Source organism: Neolamprologus brichardi, chromosome 18, assembly GCF_056152115.1.
Source record: "Neolamprologus brichardi isolate AB-2024 chromosome 18, ASM5615211v1, whole genome shotgun sequence".
Classification (NCBI taxonomy): Eukaryota; Metazoa; Chordata; class Actinopteri; order Cichliformes; family Cichlidae; genus Neolamprologus; species Neolamprologus brichardi.
The window spans coordinates 22,455,737-22,477,061 of NC_142121.1; the positions used below are offsets into that span (position 1 = coordinate 22,455,737).

Below are 21,325 nucleotides of genomic sequence, written 5' to 3' on the forward strand. Positions count from 1 at the left end.
TTGTGTCACTGAATGCAGTGAGTACAGCATGATTTAAAAAAAAAAAAGACTCAAATATGGGCAAGACTTAACATGTGGATGTAAACACAGGGTGGAGTTAATCTTCCTTTATTTAAGGCAGGTTTTTCAGAGAGATAACTGCGTACACACACTGAAAACTAAACAGGACCGATGTCTAATTTGTCAGGCGTTTTCAAGCACTTCAAACAAAAAATAGAAAATTGTGAGATTGCAAAAGATTTAAACAAATGTCCCAATCACATGTAATTTCTCTTTTATACAGATGTAAAACTACTCATTTGCAGTAATTAGAGAGAGTAAAACTAGCATAAATGGCTTTCTGGAAGAGCAGTAGGCTTGTTGCATAACATTTTATTAAAATGTATAGACTGTGACATAGTGTAACGTATTACCAGCAATTTTAAAGTCCTGAGAGAAAGCATTAATTTGTTATGCCAGAAATATTGTTCAATGTATATAATCACAAACCAGACTGAGCAGTTTTGTTTTTGTTACAGTTCCTGTTTTTAATATCTGTAGTTTAATCAGCTGTTGAGACATTTTTGTCGTTTTGATCTACTGTGGGCTTTTAGGAGAAAAAGAGAGCAAGGTTTTAAGGACTTCAGAAATCTTAGAAGTATCACAAATTAATACCAAAGTAATTTGACGAAGACCATGTGTTTATGAATTGAATTGTCTGCTTAGATCCAAGCAAGCTGACGGTCTGCACAAAGAGAAACAGCAGAAAAATATAGTTACACTCACTGTTTATGGATTCTGTCTCTCAGACCTGAATGAATGGAGAAGGGAAGGGAGAAAAGAAAAAACAGGTACTCTGGGATTTGTGTAACTCACTGTTGTAGGGTTCTTGGCTTACAGCATAAAGTGTCTGGAGATAACTTTTGTTGTCAAAAGTTGCTGAGTAATTTCTTCGCACCACCTCTGCGCTTTTTACTAGATCAGCAGCTGAACTTTTTGTCTGACATCTGGTTCAGCTTTGTTTCCATGAAGACAGATGCAGAAACTCTTCACCACTTTATACCACAATACCTTTATTCCCTTTTGATTCAGGCTCCTTCCTGTTTTGTTTAGATCTGTGCTTTTTGGTTTACTTTTTTTTAATTTACCGTTTAACTGAGCTACTCAAGTATAATTTTTTTACCTTTATAAGCTGTTTTTTTTTTCTTTTTGGGGGGGGGGGGGCGTTGCTATAACCCAGTCATTTCTCAGCTATCGGGATAAAAAGAGCATTACTTGAATTGAACTGAACTGAATACTGAGAATCCTGAAAGCTTTGTTTTCCCAGACTTACATATTTACGTTACTGATTCTGCTGAGAGTAGAAGCAAGACAGTTCACACTTTAAATAACATTGAATTTAAGAAGTTAAGACTGTGAATAATATAGGCACTCACAGCAATACACACAAATACCTATAGGATTGTATATTCTCAAACAGAGATGGTGAATAACAGCAGAAATCATTACTCACTACTCTCTGTAATCAGAGTTTAAGTCACTTTAACAAAGGGCCAACAAGCACTTGTGCGGAAATAAAGTTTATGTATACAATAGTCTAAATGCTTCACCCTGCCAACTGTATTTCAGCCATTTCTGTCTGTTTCAGAGTTTTGTGTGTGTGCCTGCAAGCTCCTGTCAAAAGCCTCTTTATACTTAGTAAAGTAATCCTAGTCCCACCAAACCACGTCAGGTTCATTATGTTAGACATTCTGATGTGTCTTACCGTTGCGCTGTCAAGTAAATACTTCAGCATGAATAGATCACTGTGATTTTCTTTCAAATCTTTCTCTTAAGACCGACATCCTGGTGTTGAGTTGTGACTTGATAACAGACGTAGCGCTTCACGAGGTGGTCGATCTGTTCCGGGCGCACAATGCGACAATGGCCATGCTAATGAGCAAAGCCCACGAATTCACAGAGACCGTCCCAGGCCAGAAGGGCAAGAAAAAGACAGGTAAAATGAAAATAAATCTTAGAAAATTAGACCATTTTGCATCTGCTGTTTATTTAATCTATATTTTTTTTCTTTTCCCTGCAGTGGTTTAACTGGGCAATTTTTTTTGTATTAAAAACATATGTTGTGTATTTTTCCCCAGCTGAGCAGAGAGACTTTGTTGGTGTTGATCAGTCAGGAAAGAGGCTGCTCTTCATGGCCAATGAGGCCGATCTTGAGGACGGACTATCAATCAGGAAATCCATTATGAGGAAGTAAGTCTAACCACACATTGCTTATTTATATGTCCAAATGAGCCATTAGAAATTATACATATATGTGAAAATCTACTCATTTCTGATTGGTTATCCACTTTCATTCAATCATTTCACTGTTGAGTCTTTGTTTTTGTTCACTTCAAAGGGGTCTCTGTCTTCTTAAAGGCTCCTGATTCTTCTGTTTTAGTGGAATGACAGCTGTCCACAGCACGGTTTGTTAACCAAAGCAAATCAGTGTTCACTTTATAAGTTGCTGAGCATGTGCGGCACGTGTTCTCGTGCAGGTTCTTATTCCTCCATGCGTGGATCAGAGCTTGGAGGTTTGCCTGATGGTGACGTGTTCTGTACATCTGTAGGTTCTTAGCTCTGGCAAAGCAGATGTTTAAGTTTCTAATCAGAGTCGGTGTGTTTTAGGGCGAAGGTTCTGTGGTGGCTGTGTGGGATTTTTGTTACAGGAAGAGTGTTCTAGGTAGGTTTTTGTTTCGAACTCCTAAAATGCATGTATGTGTGAGAGCGGGTGTTTTGGGAGCTCGTAAATACTTCATGGAGCCAAAGACACAGTAAATTCTGGCCAATAAGAGGGGGGCCAGAGCAGCTGCTCGCATGCTTCTCTGCACAGGGAAACTCTTGAGGCACACACTAACATATATACACACACACACACATTCTGTCTTATTTCATAAACTCAGAAATGCTTATATGAACGCATAACACAACCTCGAGGTGGACATTGATGGAGAGAAAACAGTCACACATTGTCACAGTGTTATGGAAACCTATTGAGCCCACAGCAAAACATTTACAGCTTATACTGAAAGACTTCCAACACTGAAAGCACCTCTGATCATTTATACGCTCGCATGTCACACACCCACACAAAATTATTTTTTGCCTGAGGTAGTAAGCAGAGTAAATGCCAGAGTATGGATTCCTGTTTCCCACCTGTAGCTACCTGACTGTTTTCAACAGCATTATCACCCACAGAGTAGTCACAGCTTACATGTACTGTACATACAGGTTATGAAGCGTCTTTTGGATATTAAATGTTCGTATTCGTATTACATTTGTACACATTAACATTTCACACCTGTAGTATCTTTTGCAGTTGGTTCTTTTCAGTTTCTGTGGAACGTTAGTGAAAGAAAGATGAATCGGTGTGTGCGACCTCCTGAATTTCTTCATTGACTGGCGTCCGTTTAATTTCCCACTTCATTCACTTCATTGAACCAGTTCTTGTTGTGTGCATCCCTCCACACAACCAACCATCTGTTCTTACAGTCTCCATGCTTGTTCTGCCTCAGCCTCTCTGTAATTTCTCTTCCCTTTCCTTCTCTATAGTTTCCACATGGTTGAGGTGTGTTAGCTCAAAACATTCTGCACATGTGAGATTGTTTGACCTGGAAATCGCTTAAACGGTGTGAAAGGAATCCAGCAGAGCTTCCTCTCATACATTAAGCTCCACCTGTCAGAATGTTGTGGATGTAGGTCTGGAGAAATGGTTGACTGTGTATTAATCTGCTGATTTAACAAGATAGTTCGGAAAACTAGAACGTTTCAAGCAAAACAAGCAAAGCGCCAAGTTTTGCAGCTAGTTTTGGGTTTTTGGGAGGTTTTAAAATTATGACATACACTTTAGGTGCACCTGTTCAGCTGATATTTAATGCAGATATGTAATCAGCCTATCACATGGCAGCAAAACAATGCATTTGGGGATGCAGACATGGTCAAGACGTCTTTTCGAAGTCCATACTGAGCATCAGAATGGGTAAGAAAGTTGATGTAGAAGTTTTTGAATGTGACATGGTTTTTGGTGCCAGACTGGCTGATCTGAGTATTTCACAAACTGCTAAACCTTCTGGGATTTCTCACACAAGCATCTATAGATTTTGCAGAGAATGGCTTGTTGATGCTAAAACTGAGCAGTGCTAATATGCCACTGCTTACCTGCTGAGCATGTCCATCCCTTTATGACCAGAGTGTATGCATTTTCTAATTGCTGCTTCTGACAGCGATAACATCCATGCCATAAAGCACAAATAAACTTTGGTTTCTTGAACATGATAGCGAGCTCACTGTACTCAAGTCAAGAGATGTAGTGAACAAGAGAGTCACATGATGGATGGGCAGCTGATAAATCTACCACAGCTGTGTGATCCTATTATGACGATATGGACCGAAATCACTGAGGCATTTTTCCAGGACCTTGTTGAATCTGTGCCACAAATAATTAATGCAATTCTGAAATCAAAAGAGTGTCCTAGTACTAGCATGTAGTGCCTAACAAGTGGCCAGTAAGTGTATAAAGGAAAGGCGAGGAAGCTTAGATCAGATCAACTGCAGTGATCTTCAGCAAAACAGACTCGGAGTTACTTACATCTGTTACTAATGATGTCACACGTGGGGCTAAAAGCCAATAAACACAAATATTACACAAAGTACCTTTTAAAAAATTAAATAACTTCCCTTCCAAAGATCCTTGTACTAAATTTACTAAACATATGTATCAATGGTCCCACATAATGAGGGTGTTTGCACAGGATTTGACAGCTATCAACATTAGTCTGACTGCACTTGCAGAGCCATGTGCACTGTAGGCTTGCAACACAAGATCAGATATGTGAATTCAATTGAGAAAGCATCTATGGGGTTAGTTTATTATTACGGGAATCACAAATTTTGCTTTGGAGGAGTGGTTAAATTTTTTTTAAAAAAGCCCTTCAGCACTGTTGGCTCTTGTGAAAACCTGACTAATGAGGGTATTAACGGTCATTCTGCTGTATCTGACTCACCGTCCGCTGTGGGGTTTTAGTTGTAACTAAATAAGACATTATGTTGTGTGTGTTTGAGAGCGAGAGATGTGACTCCTCTCTCCCACTGAGGACTTTAGTGGTACTTTAGTAGTCAGTCATTAATCCAACAGTTGAGTCATCCCTGCCTGCAGAGACACTAAATTCCTGCTCCCTTCAACAATGAGCTCTACAGCACTCGCAGCAACCAGAAATCACATGATGCTGTTGTTAGGAAAGGCAACTTGATTTCTAATGTTCGGGTAATATATGTACTGTTACAATGGTGCGTACTCATTAAACACGAACATTTCAAAGTCAGCATGTGTAGAAGTAGTTGGTGTGCTCATGTTTCAGACTCCTCTTAAAAACTCTGTTTCCAACAGTTTTTTCTGCTCTTGGGTCTGCGGTATGTCAAGGGGAGGGGATTTTCTTAACATGGCATATGCAGACCCCCCAAAGGTGTTGTTCAAATGTTCAGTTTGTCAGTTGCAGGCAATCAAAGAAAGTTGACTTTGAGGAAGACGAGCTAAGTAGTTAAACGGAGGCTCAGTATGAGGGAAAATAAGGACTTGTTTTGAATTGGTGATCATGCAAAGCTGCTATAATAGATTCCCAGAATAAAAACATATGGACCTGAAAATGAGGGTAATGAGGTCCCCTTAAAAAAAGTTAACATGTTTTGGTTACTGCAACAGTCTTGATATGGTGATACTTGTACCTACTGTGCTGCTTTTTATGGCTACTAAATTATTTTTTTATTATGATTCAGGGCACCTGTTCTTAACCTACAAACACACACACACACACACACATCGTCATTCATAACCCAATTATCCAAGGCTCTGTCTCTTGCCCGCCTGCAGGTGCTAAACAGTGATGTCACATGCTGGGTGTTCTGATGAGTTTTACTTTATGTCTGCGATAGCCACACAGAGACTTACACCTGGGACACCCGTAGAGCATGACTGTGTGTGAGAGTGAACATGTGTTTTTATGCTTTTTAATAAAATACCTCAACACAGACAGACACGCACCGAGTTTGATTTAGAGCTTTTACCATCTGGTGTGTGTGCGTGTGTGTGTGCGACTAAGTAGTCCTCCCGAGTTACTCCAGTTATACTGTAAGCCTGGTGTTTGAGGTGGGAGGGGAAAGCTTGTCGAGAAGATCTTTTTGATGGTTCCTGTGGGGTCACCACAGGTATTTTTCTCCTCATTTCTTTTATGGCTGTTTTAAAAAAAATTGCAGTTTAAATTATTAGTTGTGTGTATGAGGAGAAAAAAAACAGTTTCAGTTCAAATCAGTTAAAATGATCAAAATAAAACTTTTTCTCTCTCTTTTTTTTTTAAAAACATTCACTAATTCACTATATGACTCTTGGTCATATATGTACATAGAGGTTGTTTAATCAGTGTTACATACTAATACCAAAAATAGGAGAATTAACATAAAGAGAAGTAAATACATTTAAGTGGAAATTCACAGACTTACAATCAGTCATGTGAAAAATACAGTGTTCACAGGACTCTACGCCGTCCCATGAAAAACCAAGTACACCCTTATTGCTTCCAAAGGAATTCAGAGAGAAAGAAGCAACCAGGTGCTGGTAATCAAATGCACTTGATTAACTCATCAGCAGCAAGTGTGCGCCTCTATAAAAGAAGTAGTTTTGCCAAGTAGCTGGTGTGAAGTATTCAGGTGTGTGTTAACAGAATGCTACAATCTTCCCAGGAGTGGAGGTCCCGGCAAATTCATCCAAAGGTCAGACTTTGTGATGCTCAAAAAATCTGCAAAATCCTAAGAGCTATAGTTCAGACTCTGCAAGTCTCAGTTAGCAAGTTAAATGGAGAAAAAGATGGAACAAGTGTCGGTTGTTTGGAAAGCGTCTTATCTCTAAAAAGAACATGGCAGCACAGCTTAGGTTTTCAAGGTTGTATCTAAACAAAACCTGAAGACTTCTGCAGCAATGTCCTTGGGGTGGATCAGACCAAAGTGGAGATATTGGGCTGTAATGCACAGTACTACTTTTGGTGAAAAACAAATACAGCATGTTAGAACAAACAGTTCATACAGTTTTGGAGGGCTGATGATTTGGGCTTCTTCTGCAGTGTTCCAGAGTCAACTAACGCTAACGCTTGGCCAGAATTGGGTAATGCAACAGGGCAATGATCCCAAACACAGCATTAAATCTACAACAGAATGCGCGAACAAGAAAAGAATGGAGGTGTTTCGATGACCCAGTGAAAGTCAACTGCTGTGGTGGTACCTGTGCCTGAGTTGTGCATAAACGAATGCACACAAACCTCAATGAACTGAATCAACGCTGTGAAGAAGATTGAGACAAAATTCCTTCACAACGATGTGAAAAACCGATAAAGTCAAACAGGAAACAATCACTTCGAGTTATTGCTGTTAAAGGTGGTTCTACAAGTTTTTAAATAATGGGGTGTACTTAGTTTTTCACAAAGCTGCATAGAGTTTCTGCACAACTGCAGTCGATTTGTTTTGGTTTCCTTAATTTTGTAAGACTTCTAAATTTTTACACATCTTTAAATAAAACTTTATCACGTCAAAGTAATGTTGGCGTGGCTTCCTGCTGTCACACTCGCTTTCCAGGGAGAGTTGTAATTATCATTCCTGTTGCTTTTAGTGTGGAATAATAAATCAAAACTGAACACCTCTGCGAACAGTGGACGTGTCTGTTTTTAATTTGGTCGGAGTTATTGTGTGATAATGAGACAGACTTCAACCTGTTTGTACAACCTTAAAAATCTAAATCGCTGCGGCATGCTGTGAAAGATGGTAAGCAGTAATGAAAGGTCTATGTGATTGGTAATAAATGGGCTAAAAGTGGTATGGCCCTTTTAAGGAGGAATGCACCCCACAGTTTTTATTATGTCGTGGTTGAAAGGGCAGAGGAAGAAAAGGTAAGTAGTCAGAGAGGACGTAGGGGTGTTGATAGATTTGTTTATTGAAACATCTGGGACTGCATTGTTTTCTTTAGGTTGTCGCTTCGTAAATGTCACGTTCAGACTTTTGACTCCGCGTCTCCCTATGTGAAAAAATTGTGTGAATGAGTGAATGCATGACGGCTGCCCGAGGGGCGACATCTATGGTAGATGGCAGAGGACAATCAGGCTTTATAGCTGGTTTTGCTGTTTTTTTTTCATCAAGTGTTATAGTCCTGCGTGCAAAGGAACACAGATTAAAAATGGCTTGAGCAAACGTGAAGTAAGCATTAAAGATAAAACCAGCAGGTGATGAAGAGAATCAAAGCACACTCCCCCAGGGGTAGCATCCAATTAAGATGGTAAAAGCAGCGCAGGTGTGCAGTGTGTATTTTAATGTATTTGTTTCTGTGCATCACACTTTTCCATTGTGTGCAAACGGTGGATTTTAATGTTTTGTTTTCACGAACTGGGGACACTTTGTGAGCTTTGATTTCCATCTCTGTTTTTCCTTTTACCCACAGACATCCCAGGATGCTCATCAAAACAGGCTTAGTGGACGCTCACCTCTACTGTCTGAAAAAGGCTGTTGTGGACTTCCTCACAGAAAACAAGTAAGTTTGGGGGGGTTTGAATCTTTATTTTAACAGGAAGTCCTACTGAGATCAGACTGTTTTACAAGAGAGACTATACAAACTCACAAAATATTTCCAAAAATCTGCAAGAACAAAATATAAATAACCACACCAAGAAACACTAGTGAACTCTCAAGAAAAACAAGTGCATGTCTCCGTCACCATATTCTTTATGATGCTTTTGAAGTGAATAATGAATGTATGTCTATGTTTAGATCTTTCTGCAAAGTCCACAGTGGACATAAAAATTTTCCCAGACCTTTTTCACTTATTTTTGACTGTATTTTTTTTTTGTTGTTGTTGAATTTTGAAATTTTCCTGTTTGCTCCATGAGAGGTATTACCCAACAGACTTAGACACATATAGACACAAAATATATGCATACGCCCCACACTCAAGCTGACATGAACTCTACCTCGCTGCTTAATCTGTGTGTGTTTAACATGGTTACATGGTGTGTAAGGCTTTGAAAGGTTCTGTTAGCATGGTATTCTAGTGAGGTGTTAATTTGTTTTACTATGTGCCACTGAGACAGGCTGTTAGGCCTTTAGCCTCTGAAGTGAAGCGGTGTGACGGGGGAGCTCGCTATAGCCGGAGGAGTCTATATAGGAGTCTGTCTCTGTGCTGCATCTGAAAAATGAAAGGCTAAAGCTGTTTTCACTATTTTGAGAATCAGGGTTTGTCAGCACTTGCTCTTTTTAACCTGAAACAGACAACAGGAAGCGGGCCGCTTCAAACGTTGTCACTTCTTGAATGCTGGGTAAATGCTTGCTGTGAATTTCTTTGACAAAACCTTATACGAATGCCTATTTTCACACAGGTAGTGGGAACTAGCATTTTGAAGTCCTAAAATTAGCATTTGCATTCTTACATTTATTCTATTTATATTTAGCAAATTGATGAAAATTGTTTTGACAATTTTTAAACAATATTATTTTCAGCAATATTGATTATTTGTCATGATTATTCATTCATTTTAGTGGCAGTAATTTTCTAAATTTAACACTGCTTTCACTTCCATGTGATGCAACATGTTCTATCTTTATGTAAAAATAAAACAACTTTTCTTCATTTACCCAAATTGAGTGCATCTTTTAGAAGGAACAAAAACATAAAAATACAAAATATGAAAAGCACAAAATAACATCAGAGGGGACTGCTTTCCCTGAATTTACATTGTGCTATGGTCTTCTTAAGTAAAACATCTTTACAGACAAATAAGGTGTTTATTCACCTGATATAAGTGTGTCTACTAGAAGGAAAAAGTAATTTTTCACTTAATTTATCGTACCTGCATGATGGACATGAGGATGAACTTAAGGTTAAATACTCGACAGCTGTGACCTCTTTGGGGGAAAAAAATTGTGTGAGGGAATGACATCGTTGCTCCATGAAGTTTATAAGTTTAACAGAAGTTTATCTTTGGTCAATGGAAGTGTGATTGCAGTTGTGATTTCAGCACATCTTTGTGAAGGAATACGTAGACGCACTGCACAGCCTGAGTTTTGTGGATGATTTGCGTCAGCAATAAAGCATTGTTTTTCTTGGCCTTCATGCCTTAATTATCCTGCAGTTTGTGGTGCATTTTCAGGCATGTGAATAAGTGGCTTATGTTGCTTTGAGGCGCAGACACACCTCTACAGCACTGTTTGCATCTGATTTCTTCTTGGTTAATATCACTAAATCCAAAGTATCTCTAAACAGCAGATAATAGTCCACTTTGAGCAGAAACTCTTTACCATCTGCTGTGCCATACATTTGATTTTTGTTGTGCGTCTGTCTTTTAACACACTGTTAGTCATCCTGAGTACATCCAGGAAACCTCTAGTTGTGCAGTGCAGGGAACAGCTGTGATTGTCACATGCAGTCGCATTGTCAGGCTCTGATATAGGGAGCGCTTGATTTGCTTTTGCTTTGTGTTCTATTGGCGGAGCATTTACTTTAAATAGTGCTTGATTGTATCCGTTTAATTTTGGGAAGCAAATATAATATTATTTGTTGGCAACTTCCCAAAACTGGGAGGCGATGAGACTTCCACACGTGTATTTTGTAACTTGCACAAGAAGTGGGTACCACGCTGAAAGCCGAATTGTGGAAATCATTTATTACCCATTGTTAAAGTTCAACAACTATAAATGGAGTGCATCCACACCAGGCTACTTTTATTCCACTCAATAAATCCAAAGCCAAGCCAACAAACACAAATCCCCTTTACTAATCCTGTGAATATTTTTGGTTAAAGCACTTGAAAGTAGCAATTTGCCATAGAGATGCAGATGTAAATCTTACATCATTGCATCACCAACGCACCCTCTACCGCCACCATATATCATCTCTCTTGTTAGATGACTCATTTCTTTCTTCAGCTCTTTTCTTGGACTCTTTTCACGGCTCCTCTTTGCCTCTCTTCCTTTCTCCTCAATGTTCTTTCTCTGTCTCTTGCTCAAGGAGAGAAATGGACAGAGTAACTGTTGTTTTTCTCCTGTCATTCAGATGGAAATTCTAATCTCCCTTTAAAAGAAAGTAAGAGAGGGCAAGTGGAGGGGTGTGTGGTGTGGTAGAGAGGAACACTGAGCACAGCGCAGTCCAGGGAGGAGGAAAAAAAAATTAAGATGAGGATATTGCCTCCTGATTTACACAGAGAGAAACTTTGAAGAAAGCTCACTGTTAGCTCTTTTTCTTTTTTTTAATTAATGTATTTCTTGCTGGAACATCATCAGTCTTTAGTCAGTGCTTCCTTTCCTGATTTTGATCGACGTCTTTATAGGGACAATGACTCCTTTATACATCATTCAGTTATTTATTACATGCTGTTATTGAGTGTTACACAATTACTCTTACAACTACTCTGGTGATATTCATAAAATGCAACCATTTTATTCCAGTATAGTCTATTTCTTTTCATTTTTACCGAGATATTGTAAGATGTTATGATTGCATAGCATGAACTAGTGTTTCTTACCTGATCCAGTTGCTAAATGACTAAATTAATTATGTGTTTCTTTTGTATCCTAGGTCTATCTCATCAATCCGTGGAGAGTTGGTGCCATATTTGGTGCGTAAACAGTTCTCCAAAACTGTTAACAGCCAGAAACTGAAAGACGACACAGACGATCAGACCCAGGAAAAAAACGATGGGCCTGCAAACCACGGTTATTGTTTGCATTCACATAACATATCTTCACGCATCAGAATCAGAGGAGGAACAGCATTTAACAACCCAAGCATGATTCTTCTTCTTTGTCTTTTGGCTGGTCCCTTTAGCGGCGCCACAGCAGATCATCTGCCTCCATCTCACCCTGTCATCAGCATCCTCCTCTGTTACAACACTCTGCATGTCCTCCTTCATTTATCCTTGTATTTTCTCTGTGGTCTTCATCTTTTCCTCCTGCCTGGAGGCAAAAATAATTGATATCCTTTGTTCAGTACATCCACTATCCCTCCTCTGCAGATGTCCAAACCTCAGCCTTGCCCAAAGACTGCAACCTTTTTAAAATTCTTCTTCATCTTGCTTATAAACATTCATCATAAAGAACTTCTAGGTTAGGGCATCGCTGCCTAAGGCATCAGCTTCTAACCCTCTTCTCTTCCTGCATGTCTTCCTCTTTTGGTGTCCAGAGCTCCTCATCTCATCTCGGGACGAGCCTCTCCTCCAGCTGGCGCAGGAGCGCTCCTGCTGGAATGACCACCGCGGTGATATGAGTGAGGCCTACCATGGAGGAAAGCTGCGCTGCTATGTTCACATTATGGACCAGGGTCTGTGCTGCCGGGTTAATACTCTAGCTGCTTATATAGAGGTGAACCGACTGGTGAGTCAAACATTAGACTGTTTGTTTTGTTTGTTTGGGGTTTTTTTTACGCGTATGGCATGACTACAATAGCCTAAATGCTTATGTGTACATGCTGTTCCCAGAAAGTTGATTCTGTTCGTCTGGATGTAGCAACATCAGTGGGAGAAACGTGAGAAACCAGACTGAAGAAGTCACTTGGATGAGTGATGAAATGCATCTCCCACTGAAAACGCTACATCCAAATGAGTCAACTTTCTCGGATTTTCTTTCTTGGATGACATCACGGCGCTGTCAGTAAAATGTCATCTTGAAACTTCAGATTTAGTATTTCCAGTCACCAATTTGTTGATAAATTTACATGGTCATACATTTAGTAAGACATTTACATTTAGTAAGAGCTGGTCCTTTTATCAAAGACTTTTTGCAGTTGGACCTTGGGAACTGCCCCCTGATGGCCATTTTTAGGAATGCACTTTTAAGTTGATTTTACTTGTGAAGGAACATTTATGCCTCTCAGCTATTCTAAAAACTAAAAAACTTGTGGTCAACCTGTTTGGCTTTTTAAAAGAAACATTGTAAACACGCAGACACTCCATCCATCTTTTGTTTACAGTCTGTTTTCAAACTCATTACTACTTTCTTAATCACTCTTTCACTCCCCCCATTTTCTCTCTGCTAGGCCCCAAAGCTGTTTGAAGAACCATCAGTCCATCCATCTGCTGACATTTCTGAGAGATGTCAGGTGAATATAGACTACAAGCCATGCTTGTGTTTCAGTTATCTAGCATTTCTCTCTTGCTTTGAACTTTTTCAGATTGTCTTCACTTCATCAGAGCCTTTTATTGTCGTCTAAAGGCACTTTACAATACGTGGACTAAAATTGTGTATGCATGTATCTCCGTTGCTGTTTGTGGTGGGCTTTCAGATGGGATCAGATAGTATCATCGGAGCTGTGTGCCACATTGCAGACAAGACTTCCATAAAAAGGTCTACTATTGGAAACAACACCACTGTAAAAGAGAAGGTCAAAGTCACCAACTCCATCATCATGCATGGCGTTACCATCGAGGAGGGGTGAGAACACACACAGACATGCACACACTTGCTGAGGTTGTGTACTTTGAAATGGTTTCTTGAACGCATTAATTTAACCTAAAAAAAAAAAGAGAAAAGAAAAGGGAATTTCACCTTGAAGGCATGTTTATAGATTAAAGTTTTAATTATCTGGCTTGTTTTTTTAAGTGTGAAGTTGCTACTTGCATGTGGTGGGTGACAAGCAGCAGTTAGCAAGCACACGTTTCTAAACAGAAGCATAAAAAAACACTTTTATCCTCCTGTTCAGCTGTTTATATTATTTACTTGACTTGAAGTAAAGGAACATTTATGCCTCTCAGCTATTCTGAAAAACCACTAAACTTGTCATCAACCTGTTTGGTTTTTTTAGAATTTATAAAAGCATAGATGTGGCTCCCTCTTCATTCGCTGCATACCTTTTTATTGGTGTGTGTGTGTGTGTGTGTGTGTGTGTGTGTGTGTGTCCGGTGATAGGACTTGTAACAGGTTTTTTGTTTTCTGCGTTCTGTGGGATCGCTGAGTTAACAATGTAACTATTGGTGTGCAACCAGCCAGAGACCGGTTCCAAACAAACACAGAGCTGGTGAAGTGAAACACACAACATCCATGCATTTCATTTAAGCGCCTAAATTACTTGGCTATACCCAGTTTCCCACTGGTCGTAGAATTTTTGGAATACCACAGGAGTTCAGATGATGCTTTCCCTAATAGCCCGCCGCTATTTAATAAAATCATGTGTTTGGTTTAGCCTTTAAGGATCAGTTGTCCCTCCAGTTTGCCATCTTTTATTTAAAGAATGGTTTCAGGACAGGGGTCTAATCAGGCTCACCAGGAGGTAAACATTGTAGTTACTTCACACATGCACGTCTGTGCTTACATGTAACAATGTGTTGCAAATTGTGTAGGTTTTTTTAAATGTTATTCTTCCACTTCATATAATTTTTAACAGCAAAACAAAAACCCACCATACAGTCAATGTGCTGCAAATTGCATCATTTCAGCTTGAGATTTAGGAACTCCAACTTGGTTAAAGAAACACAGAAGCTCAATGGAGAGCATGTCAGATGTTGTAGTTGTGATTTGAGTCCAGTCTGAGTAAGGATGCAGCAGGATTTCTATCCAGTCCAGTTTCAGCTGTAGTCAAGAGTTAAGGTGGAAAGAACTGACTGCTTTGCACAGAGAGCAACAGTGTCTACTGTAGAATTAGCATGTAGATTGATCTGTATGGTGTCTTAGGGCAGGAATATTGGTTTAAAGGGACTCATCTTGGCTCTGGATTTTAATGCTCTCATTCACAGGCTCCTGTTTCTTTTATCTCAATTCTTCTTCCTCTCTCTCTTTTCTTTACATCAAGGCCTCAACGCCATCTCCCTCTCTTTCTGTCTCTCGCAATCTCTTCTTAAGCCTTTCAGGGACCCCAGCCAGTTAGCATGGGGACCCTCATCATGCCCATGTAGGTGCACGCACAAAGGCGTGAAAGAATGAGAGAGACAGGAGAAGGGAAGAAAGAAGCGAGGGGAAAGCAGGCTAGCACGCAAGAAAGAAATTGCAATTCTTTCTTTTCTTTCTTTGAGGACATAAGAAGGAAGGAGAAAGAAGGAAAGAAAGAGCCAGTATGAGGGGATTAGCAGACCCCAGCCATGTCGCAGAAACCCCTCGCGTTTCTGGTTTCTTTGTTTGGTGCTGACCAGAGCTTGTTGACAAAGCGCTGCATGTTTGGGAAGGGGGATAGTTGGGGTCAACTTTATAGGGGAGGGTTGGCACAGGAGGTGGGGGGTTGACATGCGTGTGTGTGTGTGTGTGTGTGTTTGTGTATGAGGGTAATAGAGAGGGAGGATGGTGGGGGGGGTCATGGCAAGGAGGAGCCCTGGTGTTAGTAATTAGTGGTGTTTCAGCTTCGAAGCTTCTTTGGTGGTCTCTCTCTCGCCCTCTCTCTCTAATGTTACAAAACTCTGAATCTTGTAATCTCCCATCACCAACTACCACCACCACCTTCTAGGTAGTAACTTAAACACACACACACACGCACACACTCTTTTCTCTGTCTCCCTCCAAGCCTAACCACCTGAATAGAATGGGCCAATACAAACCTGTCTGTGTGTGAGGTGCACAGGGCCAAGTGTGTGTGCGTCACTGCCTGGGCAAGACCTACATGTGTTCTCCACTGGGCTTCTCGAGCTTCTGAAACACACGCGCGTTTCTTACCCCACACACACATTCGCACATACACGCCCTTCATGGTTAGTCGACACAGGACACACAGGACTGTCTGTGTCTCTCTCCAAGAATTTTATGGTGATGGTTTGGCTGAATGTGAGCATGCACAGTGGGTTGGCACTGCCAGCTCAGGTGGGACTCCAGAACGGGGCCTACAGCGTACACACACACACACACATATATGCGCACACAGCGTGGGCGCCTTTCGTAACTTAATAGAGATGCTAATGTTGTGTCATTAAGTTCGTTTGATTGGATAGTTTTGTGTTTTCGGAGCAGGTGTGAGGTGGGGAAAACAGTCCGAATGTCTGTGTAACCTCCGGTGTGGCCCTCAGTCCATGACGGTACAAGTAAAGAAGCTTAGCGCCCAGCTGGAAAGCTGCGCCTTTCCTGTGAAGCTCCCAGTGCTGCATGAATGTTCTTTGCTGTGTGTACCTGCCTGTGCGTATTTACATAAGGGCCCAGAGAGCAAACAACTGAGCTGAAAAATAATGTTTTAGCACTAATGATCTACTGATTCATCCCTTATTCAGGTAATACAAGATTTATGAGTCTTTTAAGAGGATTTTCTTGAACTGTATGTTTAGGAAGGGAAATTTGTGCATTTTTTTAATATTTTGAGGATAGTGTGGAATAATATTTATGTCAATTTTAGAAGACTGAGAAAATAGTTCTCTTGGACAATGTGACTGCTTTTGTTACTCATGTCACTCTTGAAACAGCGATTAAATCCCGATGAGATTTTTAGCTGGATGAGCAAGGGTATTTTTCATGAAATCTCTGGTAAAGTGGTTGTGCAAAGAGAGCCACAAGTTTGTGGCATCTCTTCATGTAATGTCAGTTTTCTTTCCTCTGTTTAAAGGAGCGTTAATTGCCCAGTATACGTGCCACATTGGTCGCTTCGTGTGCTGCCGATAACGTCATCTCGCAGCCACGTCCGTTTATGCTCATCGCCACAGTGTAGGTAGCTGCTGCAGTTTTCTTTTGAACAATAGGTGTGATCACTCTAAAAACACGTTCCCATCAGCACTGATATTGGAGAGAAGAAGTCAAAACCAGAGGCAAAGAAATTTTCTACAAAGTCTTATATTTTCAAATTGTTGCAACATCTGTGATTCTATGAACATCTGTACTGATATACCATTAAAACTGCAGTAAAAACCGACATGCTGACGAATGGCATCGTCGTAAGATGCCATTCACCAGGTACTGCACGGCAGGTATAATGTATACCTGTTAGCTCTCCATGCATAGCCATCACTGTGGGAACATAGTGGCCAGCACACATGCAGATTTATTGATATAAAATCAAATTCATGCAGTTTGTGTGTGTGTTATTTTCAGGTGTAATATCCAAGGCAGCGTGATCTGCAGTAATGCTGTTATTGGCAGAGGAGCGGACCTCAAATACTGTTTGGTGGGAAATGGACAACACATCGAACCAGAAGGTAAGAGGCACCGAGATAAATACACACATATGAAGAAATGGCCTATCAGTGTTTATCACCTGATTTCATTTTATCCTGTTCACTCTTCTCAGCACGCCAACGTCTTGCCGTTCGATTTTAGTCATATGAAACAGTCTACCTCGGCAGGTAGTTTGTCTGGTTGTAATGGGTTTGTGAACATTATAATTTCTGGCTTTATAAGCACTTATATGGCTTTATTTATTTATTTATTTGACCAGTTGGCAAAGCAGTTTCACCACAAGGTGAGTTTAATAGCTGCTCTGGTGCCCACACTGTAGTCAACTCCTGTTTCCTCTGTCAGTACTCGCATTTCGGTTTGTACATTTGGACTTTTAATTCTTTTAAATGACACAGTTAAACAGGAGCATGTTTTCAATCCCCAAACTAAATGGACACTATGGGATAAATGATGGCCTCAGTAAAACAAATGTCCTGAACAATGGGCAGTAAAATCCTAGTATGGACAAAAAAAGCAGAGACATCTTGCGCTCTTAACATTTTCCAGCACAAAAAATAGCTCTGACAGGCTGTAACGTCCAGGTTTTGTTGATGCGCTTATTTGTACTTCTCCCTGGCTGACTCGGATAAGGTGTTAATGTATGTGTGTGGTATCTGTTTATAAGTGCCAAGTGTTTGAGCCAACTAGGAAAGTTTCTTCATTCTCAAGTCTGATTTGTCAGAGATTTTTTTTTTTTTTTAAATTTCCTTAATCCTCTTGTCCCAAAAGCTAGCTGTGCGTGTGTGTATGTATGTGTGTGTCACATTGATGGAGAGGTTAGAGAGCAGGGCCAGAACAGGACCACCCGGAATTCAACAGCCTCCAGCCACATCCACACACACTCGCATTCACACACACACACACACGTATAGAGAAAGAGAGGGCGAGCTCAGCTACCAGACTGAGCAGCCTAATTGAGTGAACAACAGGGTGTTCCAAGAAACAACAGTGTGAATTTGAGCTAAACTTGTCTAAAACTGTTGGAAACAGCTGAAGCCTTTTGGAGCATCCAGTGAGCGATTGCTGCAGGAAGTCTGATCTTGCTTCAGCTGTTTTGTTTTTTTTTTCCCCTTTTTGCTGTTAGACAGTTCCTGACATTATTATACTAAACACTGGAAACTTGGACCTGTGTTTGCATGTGCTATAAGGCCAAAACAACAGCAAAGATCCAGCCTTTCGCCATAAATTGTCTCCTTTTATTTTAACACGTCCAGTGTATACAGCAAACTGAAGTCAGATTCATCAGACAACCCAAAGCCAGTCGTCTTCCTTAGAAGATTTTACAGTTTAAGAAAAAAACAAAAAAAGTAGCAGATACAGCAGAGAGATTTGATTCGGTGACTGAAGTTGCGACATGCCATAAAGGTCCTGGGTTCACTGAAATGTTTGTTATTCCTCTAATTTGGCACATAAACTTCCCTTCATATTTTGGCATGCATGTGCTGGATTTCAAAATCAATTAGCAGGCTATGAAATAAAAACAGACTGAAATAGAAGAGTTTCACACAGGTTTTTAATATATGTTCACTTAATCTGCCGTAAATTACTTCAAAAGATTTAACACAACAATTCTGGAGATTCAGTTTAACAGTGGCTCGCACACAGCCTGGCTGTGTATGAAGAACGGGTCAGATCAGATTATTCTGTGTAATGCTTTGCAGTAAAGATAAGCCTTCTTTCCCTCCTGCATTACATTGTTACTGCAGGAGAGCACAAGATTACCTCTCACCACCAAATTAGCTGGCTGACAGTGGGCTGCTAAAGACATTACACACCCACTCTGCTGCTGAAGCTGTTAGCAGCTAAGGACCACCCTGACAGTTAGCCACGCACACACACGTGCACACATGCACGCACGCACACATACGATACACACGTCTACGTCCATCAGGTGTTGATATTTTAAAGATACATACCTCTCCTGTAGGTGTTCTGACACTCAGATATGCATTCGCTATTGCAGGTGTCATACATACACTGCCTTTTATTTACACATGCCAACGATCCGAGATCACGCACTGGTCTTAGATGCTTTTGAAGGTGTGCTTTTATTCAGTGAGTTACAAAACAATTCAGTGTTTTCTTTAAGAAAGCTCTCTTTCTTTCTGTTTATATGTGTAGCACATTTTATGATGTAGGCATAGAATAAGTGGGCTTCAAAAACATAGACAAAAAAAGGCAAAGATTATCTATGACCGAATGCAAACAGCAGCTTTTGATAAGAATGCGTTGCTATAAGAAGGGTGGAAAAGGAAATAGTCACAGTAATAATTATTCCAAAACACAGGTTTTTTTTACCCCCACGTGTTGGCTCCTTTTATGTGTCACAGGCCCAGCAGTAGAAATATGTAACATGTAATGTTACATATGGTCCTAATACATCTACAAACTCTATTAGTTAGTGACAAATTATCTGGCCCAGTGTGAGTAACCTTTCCTCCCTTTCTTCCCAGTCACTCCCTCTTGTTCCCACTCCTGCTGCCCCATGCTCCATTTGTTCTCCCCTCTTCACTGCTGAGGATAAGCTCATTCTGAGCAACAGATTCCTTCACACTAAAACCTGTCTGTGTGGATGGAACATAACTCTCTGCCACCGTTTGCTTTGGATCAGTACCGATGCTCGGGGATGGAGGGAAAGAGCCATGCGGGGAGGAGTTGGGGCTGACTTTCCTCATGTTAAACTAGCTTTGTGTAGAGAATGATTTAAGAAAGGAAAAGAACCAATTAACTCCTTATTGGATGTGTATTCAGTTTGTTAGCTACTAGAAATATTATGCAGAAATAAAAAATAGACTTTCTATTGCACTAAATATTTTGTTAGTTGATTTTTTTTTTTTCTCCTTCAGTTAATGAAGGTTACACTAAATGGACAAAAGTGTTAGGCCACGCCTCTTAATCTTTTAGTTTAGGTGTTTTCAGTAAAATTGTTACAGGTATATAAAATCAAGCACCTAGCCATGCAGTCTGTCTTGAAAACATTTGTGAAAGAGTTGGTTGTTCTGAAAAGCTCACTGGATTCGAACATGGTACTTCAATAAGACACCACTGCTGCAAAAAGTCAATTCATAAAATGAATTCCCATCTAGATATTTCACGATCAGCTGTAAGTGTTATTATCGCAAAGTTGAACAACAGTAACCCGAGGAGCGTAGATTGTAGAAATCACCAACTCTCTGCCGACTGAATAACTCTAGATTTCAAACCTCTTCCAGCAGTAACATTAGCACTAAAACTGTGCTCCAGGATCTTCATGGTATAATGTTTGTAAACAAATGATTAAAAAAAACTCATGAAGAAGTGCACGAGAAGTCCAAGGTATAAATGTAGCTGCCAAATGACAAATTTTATTATTAGAAATCTTTGCATTCTTACGAAAAAAATCGAATATTTGTTTGGCACCTGTAGCCAGTGATATGTCAGCACTGCTGTGTGTGTGATGTGGAAGGGAAGGTGTTCACATTACAGGCAGTCGTTTTCAAACGATGAGCACATTATGGGTATTGTTAAAGCCCAACAACTATCTATAGTCATTCAGCATTTGAAATATTTTTTTTAAATGTGTTTAGTGCAAGTCAATATTGCATGGTGGCAATATTCAGGAAGAGATCACTGAAGCTGACATTTGTGGATTGCACATTTTTGAATTTGTTCAAACGGTTTTGGAGAGGATTATTGCGTCATTTTTTCCCCTGTTTTATTTTTTCAACTGTGAAGATCACAAGAGCTAGACTTGCAAAGTTTGCAACTGATATAATCTCTTTGTCATATCTCTTTTCTGCAGCTGAACGGACTAACGAGATCATCGTTGGAACAGACCAGCTCATGGAGATCTAGTTTTCACCTCATTAACCAATCCGAGTGCAGCAAAACACGGCCCTAATTCCCCCAGCGGATAGGCCAATCAGAAGCCTAGACTTTGACCTCAATTGGCTTTTTTGTACACAGTGTCCAAATAAACTCACGTCAACTTGAACCTGTGGATCCGTGTTTTTATTTTATTTTATTTCTTTTACTGTTTTTAAGAAATCCTCTTTTTCTTTCATTTTACAGACTTTTTCTGTGGCAGTACCGAGTCAATCTTAGCAATCATGTCACCACATTAGTTATTATCAGATCATTACTGTCTCTTAATAGCAGCAGTCAATTACTCAATTTAGCCTGTTCCAGAGGGAGG

At 40.1% G+C, this 21,325-nt stretch overlaps 1 protein-coding gene across 1 annotated transcript in view; it reads left to right on the forward strand.

The window, feature by feature from the left end:
• eif2b3 (eukaryotic translation initiation factor 2B, subunit 3 gamma) overlaps positions 1-21,124 on the forward strand; it is a 33,600-nt gene extending 12,476 nt beyond the window's left edge. The window contains exons 4-12 of the mRNA XM_006786519.3: positions 1,816-1,975; positions 2,118-2,229; positions 8,492-8,581; positions 11,618-11,754; positions 12,221-12,411; positions 13,073-13,135; positions 13,319-13,467; positions 17,029-17,132; positions 20,933-21,124. Coding sequence (XP_006786582.1) covers positions 1,816-1,975; positions 2,118-2,229; positions 8,492-8,581; positions 11,618-11,754; positions 12,221-12,411; positions 13,073-13,135; positions 13,319-13,467; positions 17,029-17,132; positions 20,933-20,985 — 1,059 coding nt within the window. The 3' untranslated portion in view covers positions 20,986-21,124. The remainder of the gene's footprint in view (positions 1-1,815; positions 1,976-2,117; positions 2,230-8,491; positions 8,582-11,617; positions 11,755-12,220; positions 12,412-13,072; positions 13,136-13,318; positions 13,468-17,028; positions 17,133-20,932) is intronic.
• Positions 21,125-21,325: the final 201 nt, after the last annotated feature.